The following is a 15,527-nucleotide window of genomic DNA, read 5'->3' on the forward strand; positions in this document are numbered from 1 at the left end:
TTCACGTATGTGGTCCCGGGAATCAAACCCGCTATCCTGGCATTGCAAACACCATGCTCTACCAACTATACTACAGAAGATCAAGTCAGGTGAAGTCCTGCTTGAGAGGAGTCTGTGTGGCAGATGGACACCATAGCATGCCATTGCCAAGCAGTGAGTTTGTACATATTAGGCAAATTTATAGCCCCCATTACAACAGCAGTGGAATGGGCTGTGGTTTGAGGACAGGGTGTAGCTGGCCACCACTGCAGATTGAACCACTGCAGAAAACCCCCTGAAATGCTTATTGTGTGTGTCTTGGCTGAGTGAGTGTTGTGGTGTGGTGGAAGACTTGTATTAAGGCAAGAGGAAAGTATATGCTCCTTGGGACAACACATAGAAAACCAGACCAAAGAGGGAACGCCTGCCCAGTGTGGTCGGGTGTCATTTAAGCCACTAATGTCTCAGTCAACTCAACTATAGAGAAGGATAGGAATGCTCCATAATGCGTCATCAAAACTATCATGAAATATGTTGTTATTCCTGTGTTGTCTATGTCCAAAGGAGGCCCTTGTTATTTTCAAGGGCGTTCTTGTGACATAGAGATTTGGGAGGTTGCCGACATGAACTCCACTCTAGCGTACTAACCATTATATTTTTATTGCCTTTGGCAGAAGGATACAATAATCCCTCAACACTCATAAGAACAGATGATAGGTCATATAACAATGGAGGTTGTTGAATTATGAAGATATGTACAGTGGGCGTTGACCTCTTCCCGTGTGTACCTTCCCTTGCTCGACTGCAACTGTTTGACAGATCTGTGGAACAATCAAGCTTGAGGTTGAGACAAAGATGTGTCAATATCTTTATTAACAAAGGTTTGCAAAGTTCATGTAAAATATGTATTGGTCATATGTCATCCATGTGCAAGCGGAATATGTACATGTATTTGAATTATAAAACGAAATATAATGTAGCACCTTTTTGTACATTATTTAGCACCATAAGGACACGAACAATCAAGTAACTTGAACAGCAAAACAGCGTTGAATTCATTGGAGCATTTTGTCATGAATGAAGGAAGAATAGTTCTCGAATTGTGACATCTCTACACCTGTGTCTACTAGCTAACTTTCTAAATGAAAAGTTCACCCCTGAATGGCCAGCTTCTCAAAGCTAACTTCCTATCAAATCATTCCCCATTCTGACACAAAAACAGCATTCAACGAAGTGCTGTGAGAAGAGGTTTGAACTTGGCTGAAGGATGCCACCTGTTGTTAAAAGCGTTGACCTGCATGGTTAGGAATTGGTTTATGAGGGCCACAGTACTGTAAGAACTTGGAAGGGTTTTGGATAGCTTGCACTTTTTTTCCATTCCATTGAAAAGCAACTGTCTGTCACACCATTAAACACATGTAGAATTATATTTGCAATTCAGTTCCAAATGTAAAAGTCTTGCTTAGTCCTTCATTCACTCTCTGTGTCTTTGCACTTAATCAGCCCTTTGATCAACCGTTTATCTTTGTTTGATCTCTGGACTCCCTTCTGCATGTGATATGAGGGTTGAGCTGTGTCTGGATGACTGACTAGAGGAAACTCACCTGCACCCTCTGACATCCTGTTTTGAATCTTTACAAAAATATTTTTGCATACCTGTAAAGCCCAACTCTAACTCTCACACAGACATTCATCAACCTGCAGTAAAACCACACATTACAGTGTGATTTTAAAACGACTGAAGGATGTTTTAGCACCATGTATTATGTAGGTTATTTGCAGCAAAAGGCTACTCCTGGCAACAGGATCGGTGTTGACTTTAGCCTCAGAAATGCTCTATTTCCTGAAGAAATGTTACTGTTGGAGTCTTACTGGGTTTCACGCCAACACTTTTCAGAGTACCTGGCAAAATAGTATCACACAAGGAACCTCTGACATTTCCGTAAAAACTCAAATTCAGCAAGGCAAATTTGGCAAGGCGCCAAATCTCACAAGACTTATCCCAGCTGCTGTCATTGAAGGAAATACTGCCAAGAGAACTGTTGGAATCAATCAATTCATCTTTCTACTTCAGAGGACTTCTTTGTGCAATTAAATACTTGATCCATGTCAACCATATTTGAATGGTGCAATGGTACCCTATTTTAGCTGGCACTGTTAGTTTGCCACATTAGGTTCTGATTAGATAAGACCAAACAAAAACAGCACCAAACTGTAAGTAACATTTCTGTATCCTGTTACCAAGGGATCCCTGTTGAACTATTATCATATTATTCTTATTTGAAATTGTGAGATCAGATGTGCCTCTACTGTAATGACTACTGTCGTCTTTTTCATTTATACCCACTGTGCAACTGATATCCAGCTGGAAAATATCAGGACCTTATGAACAGATTTACCAGACAAAATTGATCCAAGAGCTTAGAAACTGAACACAAAAAAAACAGCATACAAACTAGACTAGTGTCCAGACAAAACATCTGAGACAAATGACAGTATTAAGGCATAGCACCAATCTGGGAGTTTGGGAAGACAACCAGGCCTTCTGGCATCACTAATGGTTTCAAAGCACTTCAATGTGTGTCAGTTCACTGTGACACCTCCTAATAAAGCTAACAACCAACAGTGAAATCCATTACAGCCAGATGTTTATAAAGGGGTTTGTGTCTTTAAGGGGACATCTCTTTCCTTGTGTCATAGGTCTTTTCCCTCCCAGCATCCTTGTGAGCATATACATCTAATAATATTTATTTTTCAATACAGGGGACAAGGAGTCTATGGATATGTACATGGAGTCATTACCTTACAAGCCCCCAGTATCCCTTTGCAGCGTATAAAGGCACTTAAAAGTAGGTGTGTGCATCAATGAGTAACCCTGCATAAAGAGGCCCCTCTTCCAATCGGAACCTCCTGAACTCTGACCTCTAGCCCCCTCCCTTCGTGTCAGTTGGGGATCGTGTTCATTAGGGCACACCGTACCAAAACATTGTAAACATTTTGCATCGGAAAAAGAAAACAAGCATTTCTTCCTGGACAAGTCCATATAATACCTCCCGTTTGGCACTGCTTAGAGCGTTTTCTTCCTGTTTTGTGCCTACTGAACACGACCCAGCAGGTCATCTCACTCCAGGGTGGGCTTGATGAGGTATCCGTTGAAGGTGATGTAGACATCCACATCGTCACTATACACAGCGTTCTCCCTCTCCCTCTTGTACAGCCGGACCCACACCTCGTCATTGAGCTCAAGGGGCAACATAAGGCTCTGGCTCTGCATGATGGACCTCTCGCTGGGCTGGGCGTACACGATGGCCTGCTCCTTGTCATTCCTCATTATGTGCAGGTAGGTCTCCTTAAAGTTCCAGGTGTGGATGTTGACATTGAAGAAGTAGATCCCAGGGACATAGCAGTTGAACTTTCCTTTGAACATGTCGAAGTGGCCGTGGAGGTTGACGAACTCTGTGTCGAACACCAGGGCCTGGTAGTAGTCCACACTGTGGAGGGATTTGCGACGCCCCACCGAGAAGGCTGCTTCCTGGGTCTTGCAGGGGTCCCCTGGGGGGCCCACCTGGCCCTTAGTTCCTTTGGGGCCCATTGGCCCTCGGGATCCAGTAGCGCCTTCCTCACCAGACTTCCCAGGTGTCCCCCTGTCCCCGCGGTTTCCCTTGTCCCCTGTGAGGCAAGATGGAACATATACAGCACATGAGTCCTTATGACACAGTAATGTAGACTAAAGGTCCAATGAGGTCATGTTGAGATTAAAGTCAGTACAACATGGATCATAGAAGACTAAGTGTAGATAGATTGTTTATCATTTTCTCCAGATAGCAATGTTACGTAAACTTAGAGTCACTCCAGACTTCTCATAATTGTAGCCCACTCAGTATATGAGAATTTAGGGTTCCGGAGTTATGCTTATCTTTCTCATGATATTTTTTTCTGCAACTTTATTTTTGGAAGGCCACAGTATGTTTTTCCAAGCCAGGTCATACTCTCTGGTGAGCACACACACACACACACACACACACACACACACATGCACACACACAAACTGTTACGTTTTTGGACATGTTTTCAGCCACATAAGCAAGTTCAGTGCCAGGTTAATGTTCTGAAATAGCAGCAGACATTTTAGCCTCTAGTCCACTGACAGTAGAACATTTTTTACAGCATTCCTTCAATGAAAGGAAGCCTTGGATTGGAATACACATAATCATAATCCAATCAAATTGAATTCAGTCAGTGGGTACAGTATAGCCTGGTCCAGGATCTTTTTGTGATGTTTGGCAAACTGTTTAGTATTTGGAATGACAACCACCATAGGAGTTGGCAAAACAACACAAAGAGACCTGGGATCAAGCTATGTGTATTGCAGGTGTAAAGGCACAATCCAGGCGCACCTTTGAGGATAGTCATGTTGATGTAGGTGCGGACTTCAGGCATCTGGTTCAGGCCACTCTTTTGGTCCCCCGTCTGAGGGGCTGGGGGGCCCTTCTGTAGCTCCAGGTCATCACAGCAGCGGCGGCAGGGGGTAGGAGGGACACCTCCAGGGGACGGGACAGTGATGACCAGAGGGAGGAACAGGAGGATGGGGCTCAGGAGGAGGAGGTGGTCAAACATGGTTGCTGCACCTGAGAGGACAAGGCAGGACAACAGGCAGATTTAGACACAACCTTTGTGCTGTAAATGCTGTAAATCTTTGAACAAGGAGAGTTATTTGAGGGTATTATATCCAAGATGGGCTTATACCGAAGTCCAATTGACAGTGGTGTTTGCTATTATAAACATGAAGGTACAGTTGTAAATTGGTCTTGCTGACAGTATAAATAAAGCACTCGTAGTGGAGAGAAATACCATTTCATTCCAGTATCATATGAGATTCTACATCGTTGTCTGTTACATAACTCAAATAGTAAAGGCTCAATTCAATGCGTAACGCAATAGAAACTTAAAAGCAATGTTCCCACATGAGTGGAGACTTGCAGCACGTAAACACAGCATATCTAGGCTCAATCGGAAATGACTTTTAAATGTAATTCAGGCTATAGTGCTGAACTTTGGCGATACAGATTGACTCGAGCATGAAGGAAAAACAAGTTAGACAAAGAGGTATTTATGTTATCCTATGAGTAGGGTAAATTATACTATAATGCAGCTGTTCCCAAACTAGGGGTAACGACCCCATGTGTGGTCGCCTAATATGAGCATGGGGTCAAGGGAGAATCTCCAAAATCTGGTTAAAAAAATATATATAAAATATGTATATATATATATACGGTTGAAGTCAGAAGTTTACATACACCTTAGCCAAATACATTTAAACTCCGTTTTTCACAATTCCTGACATATAATCCTATTAAAAATTCCCTGTTTTAGGTCAGGTAGGATCACCACTTCAGTTTAATAATGTGAAATGTCAGAATAATAGCATAGAGAAGGATTTATTTCAGCATTTACATCTTTCATCACATTCCAAGTGGGTCAGATGTATACATACACTCAATTAGTATTTGGTAGCGTTGCCTTTAAATTGTTTAACTTGGGTCAAACATTTCGGGTAGCCTTCCACAAGCTTCCCACGGTAATTTGGGTGAATTTTGGCCCATTCATCTTGACAGAGCTGGTGTAACTGAATCAGGTTACACGCACACGCGTTTTCAGTTCTGCTTTCAGTTCTATAGGATTGTGGTCAGGGCTTTATGACGGCCACTCCAATACCTTGACTTGGTTGTCCTTGAGCCATTTTGCCACAACTTTGGAAGTATGCTTGGGGTCATTGTCCATTTGGAAGACCCATTTGCAACCAAGCTATAACTTCCTGACTGATGTCTTGAGATTTTGCTTCAATATATACACATCATTTTATTTCCTCATGATGCCATCTATTTTGTGAAGTGCACCAGTTACTCCTGCAGCAAGGCACCCCCACAACATGATGCTGCCACCTCCGTGCTTCATGGTTGGGATGGTGTTCTTCGGCTTGCAAGCCTCCCCCTTTTTCCTCCAAACATGACAATGGTCATTATGGCCAAACAGTTCTATTTTTGTTTCATCAGACCAGAAGACATTTCTCCAAAAAGTACGATCTTTGTCCCCATGTGCAGTTGCAAACCGTAGTCTGGCTTTTTTATGGCGGTTATGGAGCAGTGGCGTCTTCCTTGCTGAGCGGCCTTTCAGGTTATGTAGATATACAGTGGGGCAAAAAAGTATTTAGTCAGCCACCAATTGTGCAAGTTCTCCCACTTAAAAAGATGAGAGAGGCCTGTAATTTTCATCATAGGTACACTTCAACTATGACAGACAAAATGAGAAAAAAAATCCAGAAAATCACATTGTAGGATTTTTTTATGAATTTATTTGCAAATTATGGTGGGAAATAAGTATTTGGTCACCTACAAACAAGCAAGATTTCTGGCTCTCACACACCTGTAACTTCTTCTTTAACTCCAACCTTGACTCCAACCTAAGTGTAAACTTCTGACTTCCACTGTAAATATATACACAGTAACAGTCAAAGTTTGGACACACCTACTTATTCATGGGTTTTTATATATTTTTACAATTTTCTACATTGTATAATGAAGACAGCATAACTATGAAATAACACATATTGAATCATGTAGTCCCAAAAAAATGTTATACAAATCAAAATGTATCTTAGAGCTGAGATTCTTTGAAGTAGCCACATGCTGCTTTGATGATAGCTTTGCACACCCTTGGAATTATCTCAACCAGCTTCACCTGGAATGCTTTTCCAACAGTCCTGAAGGAGTTCCCACATATGCTGAGCACTTGTTGGCTACTTTTCCTTCACTCTGTTGTCCGACTCATCCCAAACCATCTCAACTGGGTTGAGGTCGGGGGATTGTGGAGGCCAGGTCATCTGATGCAGCACTCCATCACTCTCCTTCTTGGTCGAATAGCCCTTACACAGCCTGGAGGTGTGTTGAATCATTGTCCTGTTGAAAAACAAGTGATTGTCCCACTAAGCGCATAACTGACAGGATGGCGTTTCACTGCAGAATGCTGTTGTAGCCATTCTGGGTAAGTGTGCCTTGAATTCTCAACAAATCACTGACAGTGTCACCAGCAAAGCACCCCCATACCATCACACCTCCTCCTCCATGCTTCATGGTGGGAACCACACATGCAGAGATGATCCATTCACCTAGTCTGTGTCTCACAAAGACACGGCGGTTGGAACTCCAAATCTCAACTATGGACTCATCAGACCAAAGGACAGATTTCCACAGGTCTAATGTCCGTTACTCGTGTTTCTTGGCTCAAACAAGTCTCTTATTATTGGTGTCCTTTAGTAGTGGTTTCTTTGCAGCAATTCGACCATGAAGGCCTGATTCACACAGTCTCCTCTGAACAGTTGATTTTGAGATGTGTCTGCTACTTGAACTCTGTGAAGCGTTTATTTGGGCTGCAATTTCTGAGGCTGGTAACTCTAATGAACGTATCCTCTGCAGCAGAGGTAACTCTGGGTCTTCCGTTCCTGTGGCGGTCCTCATGAGAGCCAGTTTCATCATAGCGCTTGATGGTTTTTGCTTCTGCACTTGAAGAAAGTTTCAAAGATCTTGAAATTTTCCAGATTGACTGACCTTCATGTCTTAAAGTAATGATGGACTGTCATTTCGCTTTGCTTATTTGAGCTGTTCTTGCCATAATATGGACTTGGTCTGTTACCAAATAGGGCTATCTTCTGTAAACCATCCCTACCTTGTCACAACATCACTGATTGGCTCAAACACATTAAGAAGGAAAGAAATTCCACAAATTAACTTTTAACAACAGACACCTTTTAATTTAAATGCATTCCAGGTGACTACCTCATGAAGCTGGTTGAATGCCAAGAGTGTGCAAAGCTGTCATCAAGGCAACGGGTGGCTACTTTGAAGAATCTCAAATATTAAAAATATTTGAATGTATTTAACACTTTTTTGGTTACTACATGATGCCATATGTGTTATTTTATAGTTTTGATGTCTTCACTATTATTTTACAATGGAGAAAATAGTAAAAATATAGAAAACCCTTGAATGAGTAGGTGTGTCCAAACTTTTGACTGGGACTGTAAATATATTATATAGTTTTTGTCTCTCAAAATCATTGTAATATGGTTAACCTTAAAAATCTAAATGAAAATGATTCAAATCTAAAAGTTACAATTCAACCAGAGGGTGCCCTTAGATCCTGGGAAAAGGCCGCACTTGACCATTGCATTTGAATCATTGGCTAAGCCTGCTAACCTATGAAACCACACACTATTGCAGAGACTTTGAGATTGCCGGCCTCAATTGATATGGTGAAAACAATACCTTTGTCAGATAACACAGTGAAACTAAGAATTGACGCTATAGCTAGCAATCAAAAGCAAACTGACTGTGTTATGCAGGTGAATGAGGACCCAAAAGCGACTTGGCGAAAACAGAGTCTTTAATCCAGTAAAGGAAATATGCAATACTCCTAGACATATCGGAGCGGTAAATAAAGCATAAAAAACAATTCCACTCGTAATGACGAGAACAGACTGGAGACTCGATCATAAACTGTAGGTTGCCTCGGGAAGGCACTTGACCGTAGCAGACTCAGACACCTGCTCACCACGCAGCATCTGAGGGAAACACGACACGACAGGGCGATACAAAGACACAGCACGGTGAACAATATACAAGGATCCGACAGGACAGAAACGGAAAACAAGGGGAGAAATAGGGACTCTAATCAGGGGAAAAGATAGGGAACAGGTGTGGGAAGACTAAATGATTGATTAGGGGAATAGGAACAGCTGGGAGCAGGAACGGAACGATAGAGAGAAGAGAGAGAGGGAGGGAGAGAGAAAAAAAAAGGAACAAACCTAAAAAGACCAGCAGGGGGAAAACGAACAGAAGGAAAAGCAAAATGACAAGACAATATAAGACAAAACATGACAGACTGAACAACTTTATCCTCTCCAAATGGATGTTAACTGTGAGGGCCGAGATGCCCATTCGTTGACTTTTGTTCGCTACATGTCCTCGGATGCTTTTCATGAGGACATATTGTTCTGTCTCAGTATTCCCGAGCATGAAACGGCAGAGGGGATGATGAGTGTGCTGCGCGGCTATATTGACAAAAAAGAGATTCCATGGGATTGAATAGTGGGATTTTTGCACAGATGGGGCTCCATCTATCACGGGATGATGGGCAGGCCTCTGCACTCTAGTTATACATGTTTCTCCCTCTGCCATATGGATGCATTGTATGATACACCCACTGGGCTATAATGGGTACACCCGAGAGCAACTTGTGGCAAAAGAGCTGAGCGCAGAACTCTGAGATTTAAGCAGCAGGTAACTTCAGGTGTAAACTACATTGCACACGCCTGTTTGCAAAACGTTGTGGAGATATGGGATCAGAGCATGACATGGTTCTATTTCACACCGAGGATTGTTGGTTATCGAGGGGGAGTGTTGGAAAGATTATTGGAATTGAGAGAGGAACTGTTGTCATTCGCAATGAAAGTCAATCTTTCTGTGTAATGAAAATAACATTTCTCTCCTTGCCTGTGGAACAGACATATTTGTGAAACTGAACGAACTGAACGCAAGCATGAAGGGGAAATACAAAACATTTCTACAGATGAGTGACCAATCAGATTTAGCTGATTTGACTGTGACCCTGGCTTAGTTGACACGCCGGTAAGTGAAATTGAGCATCTGATCGAGCTGCCATGTGACGGAATGCTGAAGACAAGGCATTCACGGGTCACTATGGAGGAGTTTTGGTTTATGACTCAAAGGGAATACTGTGCCGTCTCCCTCCGAATATTAAAACTCACGGTACGCTGATTCAGTGCTCTCCTCTGTATTAGAAGAAAATACATTTGGTCCAGGTTGGATGTGACAGGAAAGATGAGGTGCGCACAGTACACCACACCCCCTGACTTTGAGAAGCTCCGACACGACATGATTCAAGCACACCCATCTAATTAGGGGTGGTGAGATAAGAGTAATTATGTCAGACGAATTTGCAATTGACTTTCATAGCCCCACATTAAAAGTATGTGATTGTGATTTGAGAACACAATCAGAAATACAGTTAGAATGTTTTACAATGGACTGCCATAGCCCCAATTAACAAAGTAATCATCGGCTGTTAATTACATGCATTTGTTTTTCACATGTTTGGGGTCGCAATCATTTTCAGATATCAAAATGTGGTCGTGGGCCCAAAAACATTTTGGGAAACCCTCTGCTATAGTGGTTTAATGAATATCCACCTGAATAATATGGGGGGGAAAAACATTCCTGAAATATCAGTCTGCTTAGTAACTGAATTATTACGTGTCCCACTGCTGTTCCAGGAGAGTGGGAAAAAGAGGATTTTGGATCCAGAGAAAACATACCATATATTTGCATAGGGGGGCAGGGAATGCAGGGGGAGCAGGGGAGCAGGGAAAGTTTAGGAATGGTGAACACGAGCCAGCTATGAACTATCCATGAGACAGCAACCACTGTTGTTGTCAGGAGCTTCGTTTCAAACCATGACCATTATTGGTCATTTTCAATGATGCCAGCCCTTTAGTCTCAGACAGACAGTGCAACAGAGCTGTTATATATACTAAGGTGCCATTTTAGATCCATAGCTCATTGCAGTGACAAAACATTGGCCCAATGAAAATCCACAGAAGAAACACTAGTGTGGCTCTCATCCACAAACCAAAAGTATAGCAATGCTATAGTTTCTTCCATAATGTCCGTGGAATAAATGTCCATGATCTGCAGACATCTGAGTGATCTTGAAGGTCTTTTTCTGGGATTGTCAATTCAAAATCTAATCAAAGTTGAGTGTCATATGCACGGGATACAGCATAGTTGTCTGTAGAAAGGAATGCTTCATCTCCGCAAAATATGTGAACCATGTAAACCTGTGAAGTGTAACGAGGTACAGTATTGTCACACTCTGACCTTAGTTCCTTTGTTTTGTCTTTTGTTTTAGCATGGTCAGGGCGTGAGTTGGGTGGGTTGTCTATGTTAGTTTGTCTATGATTTTCTATTTCTGTGTTTGGCCTGGTATGGTTCTCAATCCGAGGCAGCTGTCAATTGTTGTCCTTGATTGAGAACCATATTTAGGTAGCCTGTTTTCCATTGTGTTTTGTGGGTGGTTATTTTCTGTTTAGTGTTGTGATGCACCTTACAGGACTGTTCGTTCGTTGGTTGTGTATTGTTTTGTTTTCAGTGTTCGTTAACAATATTTAAAATATGAACACTTACCACACTGCACCTTGGTCCTCCTCTCCTTCCCCGGACGACAAGCGTTACAAGATTCTTGGTCATTTTTGGATTGTACAGGCTGTGCCAAATGTTTTGTTACTACCGAAGGGTAAGAAATAACTACATTAATTTGATAGTGAGGAGTGCTTTACATCGTTCAGCCTCTTTATTTGACAGTTGTGCCACAGAGTTCAATTGTACAGTTTAGAAGATGGACATTTGGACGCCATCCCAAATTGCACCCTATACCGTACATAGTGCAGTGCTTCCGGCCCTGGTCAAAAAAGTTGTGTTCTATGGGAAAAGGGTGCCATTTGGGATGCACACTGGGTAGAGCTCTAGAGCAAACAGAGCGTAAAGGCTGACTTCATGAATCAGGATTCAGCTGATCCAGCACACATTATTTGAGTTAATCTCCATACACTACAGCAAAGCTGGCCTGCAGTCCTGGACCAAGGGGATGGTAACACAAGCATGGTTAATCAAGTTTGACTTGGCATATGGCATGGTACAGTCTGGGTTTAAAACTATATGATCTGGTGGTGTGCTAGACTTGAGAACATGCTAATAAAGCCATTGGAATGCATCAGACTAATCTGCATTAGATAAATCATGTACATTAGCATCTCGGATGCAAGATGCCCCATACGGAAAAGTAATATGGCCATATATGGCCTTACCTTACATTACCTAAATTAATTGGATATCTCATTCCAAAATCATGGGCATTAATATGGAGTTGGTATCCCATTTGCTGCTATAACAGCCTCCACTCTTCTGGGAAGGCTTTCCACTAGATGTTGGAACATTGCTGCAGGGACTTGCTTCCGTTCAGCCACAAGAGCATTAGTCTGATCGGGCACTGATGTTGGGCGATTAGGCCTGGCTCGCAGTTGGAGTTCCAATTCATCCCAAAGGTGGTCAATGGGGTTGAGTTCAGGGTTCTTTGCAGGCCTGTGAAGTTCTTCCACACCAATCTCGACAAAACATTTCTGTATGGACTTCGCTTTGTGCACGGGGGCATTGTCAGGCTGAAACAGGAAAGGGCCTTCCCCAAACTGTTGCCACAAAGTTGGAAGCACAGAATCATCTAGAATGTCATTGTATGCTGTAGCGTTAATATTTCCCTTCATTGGAGCGAATGGGCCTAGCCCGAACCATGAACAACAGCCCCAGACCATTATTCCTCCTCCACCAAACTTTACAGTTGGCACCATGCATTGGGGTAGGAAGACTTTTCCTGGCATCCGCCAAACCCAGATTCGTCTGTCGGACTGCCAGATGGTGAAGCGTGATTCGTCACTCCAGAGAACGCGTCCAATGGCGGCGATCTTTACATCACTCCAGCTGATGCATGGCATTACGCATGGTGATCTTAGGCTTGTGTGATACTGCTAGGACATGGAAACCCATTTCATGAAGCTCCCGTCGAACAGTTCTTGTGCTGACATTGCTTCCAGACGCAGTTTGGAACTTGTTTGGAAAGGTGGCATCCTATGATGGTGCCATGTTGAAAGTCACTGAGCTCTTCAGTAAAGCCATTCTAATGCAAATGTTTGTCTATGAAGATTGCATGGCTGTGTGCTCAATTTTATACACCTGTCATTAACGGGTGTGGCTGAAATAGCCAAAACCACTCATTTGAAGGGATGTCCACATACCTTTGTGTATATAGTGTATTTCACAGTGGTTTGAATGGTACAATGATTCTCTACTCTATACTTGCTTGTTTTGTCACATAAACTGAAATTAGGCGAACTATTCAAATTTTAGCAACCAGGAAATGGCGGGGCGGTTTCTGCATAGTGCATTTTTTTGTTTTTTATATATATATAATGCTGTTGGAAAAATACTGTGACATTTTTAAAATATTAAGCCGTTGAAGCTCATTTACTGCATTTCTATGCTATTTAAAAAGTCTAAAATACTATTTAGAAAACAGCAAAAACAAGCTAAAAGGACCCCAACCATCCTGTAGCTTCATGTACCTCAGTTGACCTACAAACACATAGCCTATTAGCTATACAATTAGCTGCTACACATTAACTCAGCACCTGGATAACAAACTATAGTTTAATACATACAGACGTAGGTATTCTACATGTTTTACCATGGGGTTGGGATACATACAAGCTAATTCCATGCAATTATACCTATTTTGCCATGACTTATGTCATGTTAATATGATGTCTGAGTGAGAGTGACAAACAAAATCAATGGGGGCCAATTGGAGGTCAGGGCCCCTGGGCTCGTGCCCAGAGTTACCTGTCAGTAATTCGGCCTCGATTACTACACATTTAGATAGATAGCTAGACTAACTACGTAGATTCTCAATTGCACACTCCTTGCGTCCTCTCTCCTTCCCGAAACCCATTGACTGAGAAAGGCAGAGATCCCTCCTCTCTGACCTTCTCCTCCAATGGGTTTTGAGAAGGAGGCGAGGAGAGAGGACGCAAGGAGTGTGCAATTGAGATGGTAATTATACCCTAGACTAATCCGAAAATGTTTTATGCCTTGCTAATTGAGTGACTGTCAGTGAGTGACATATAGCAAGAGGAAAACTGCTGATTTACATTTACATTTAAGTCATTTAGCAGACGCTCTTATCCAGAGCGACTTACATTTAAGTCATTTAGCAGACGCTCTTATCCAGAGCGACTTACAATGCATGACTAAGTTTCGAAATTGCACCTTGTCTATTCACTATTCTAACTCTCACCAGAATTTGAGATCCTGACTGAGTTCCTAAAAAAACAGTCAGCTACTCTGTGTCCTCATGTGTAATTACGGCCATGCCTGCATGGTCCTGTTGAGAGGCAGCCAACTACTGAAACTAGCTGCGGCTGCTGATATGCAACTTCACCAGCCCTCTGGTGCTGCTCTATCCTCCTCTCTGCAAGTTCTGACGACGCCCATCAGTTAGACATTACATTTAATGTAGCCAAATTAAAGATGCGGAACTGCGTGAGACGTGCACTCTTGGCATTGTGCAGAAGCTACCGCAGAATGACAGATAATGTGATTGATAGTAAAGCATGCAGTAACTTACCTCTTGTAGAAGTCTCTTCAAGTGGTGTTGATCAGCTGAGGAGAGAGAAAGGAGAGAGAGAGGGGAGGAAAGGGGAGGGGGAGAATCCTGAGTCAGCCTCTCTCTCTCTAAAATTCAAATGCAATGTTGCCAAAGCAAAGTGATACACATAAAACAATGAAAACAACATCGACAACAATAAGAATAGCTACTAATCAAAAACTGGTAAACCGATCTTAATTTGAGCCAGTTTGTTACAGCACGAAAATAATCATGCAGCAACTGGAAATGTGAATTATTATGTGGATTGTAATGAATGGACATTTCTCGTGGATGCAAATCATGTCTTACATTTCAAAGTGGAAATGACAAACTTTAGAAGCCTTTTTAAAACTCAAATACACTTCAAGTTAGCATATTCTCAGAAGCAAAAGAGTGATCAAACTAAGATCCTATAGCCGTATGTACAGTATAACAAATAAAACAAATAAATATCCAGAATCTAATTCCACAAAGAAAATTGAAAATGACTCTCTCTCGCTCTCTCTCTCACTCTCTCAATTCAATTGAATTAAATTCAATTTAAGGGGCTTTATTGGCATGGGAAAGCAAGTGAAATAGATAATAGACAAAAGTGAAATAAACCATTTTTAAAAATGAACATTAAACATTGCACTCACAAAAGTTCCAAAAGAAAAAAGGACATTTCAAATGTCATGTTGTGCAAATAGTTAAAGTACAAGAAGGAAAATTAAGAAACATAAATATGGGCTGTATTTACATTGGTGTTTGTTCTTCACTGGTTGCCCTTTTCTTGTAGCAACAGGTTACAAATCTTGCTGCTGTGATGGCACACTGTGGTATTTCACCCAATACATATGGGAGTTTATCAAAATTGGGTTTCTTTTTCAATTCTTTGTAGGTCTGTGTAATCTGAGGGAAATATGTGTCTCTAATATGGTCATACATTTGGCAGGATGTTATGAAGTGCAACTTAGTTTCCACCTCATTTTGTGGGCAGTGTGCCTGTCTTCTCTTGAGAGCCAGGTCTGCCTACGGCTCAATAGCAAGGCTTTGCTCATTGAGTCTGTACATACAGTAGTCAATGCTTTCCTTAAGTTTTGGTCAATCACAGTAGTCAGGTATTCTGCCACTGTGTCCTCCCTGTTTAGGGGCAAATAGCATACTAGTTTGCTCTGTTTGTTTTGTTAATTCTTTCCAATGTGTCAAGTAATTATTGTTACAATTGGGTCTAATTGTGT

General features: G+C 41.9%; 1 protein-coding gene across 1 annotated transcript; it reads right to left on the reverse strand.

Annotated features, from left to right (window-relative positions):
- Window positions 1–834: 834 nt before the first annotated feature.
- LOC124000656 (complement C1q tumor necrosis factor-related protein 1-like) lies at window positions 835–14,383 on the reverse strand. Its single transcript, XM_046307204.1, has 3 exons — window positions 14,287–14,383; window positions 4,377–4,607; window positions 835–3,648 (listed from the first exon to the last, which is right to left on the reverse strand). The coding sequence occupies exons 2-3, from the start codon at window positions 4,594–4,596 to the stop codon at window positions 3,101–3,103; spliced, it is 768 nt and encodes a 255-aa protein (XP_046163160.1). The 5' UTR covers window positions 4,597–4,607; window positions 14,287–14,383; the 3' UTR covers window positions 835–3,100.
- Window positions 14,384–15,527: the final 1,144 nt, after the last annotated feature.

Source organism: Oncorhynchus gorbuscha, linkage group LG16 (assembly GCF_021184085.1).
Source record: "Oncorhynchus gorbuscha isolate QuinsamMale2020 ecotype Even-year linkage group LG16, OgorEven_v1.0, whole genome shotgun sequence".
Lineage (NCBI taxonomy): Eukaryota > Metazoa > Chordata > Actinopteri > Salmoniformes > Salmonidae > Oncorhynchus > Oncorhynchus gorbuscha.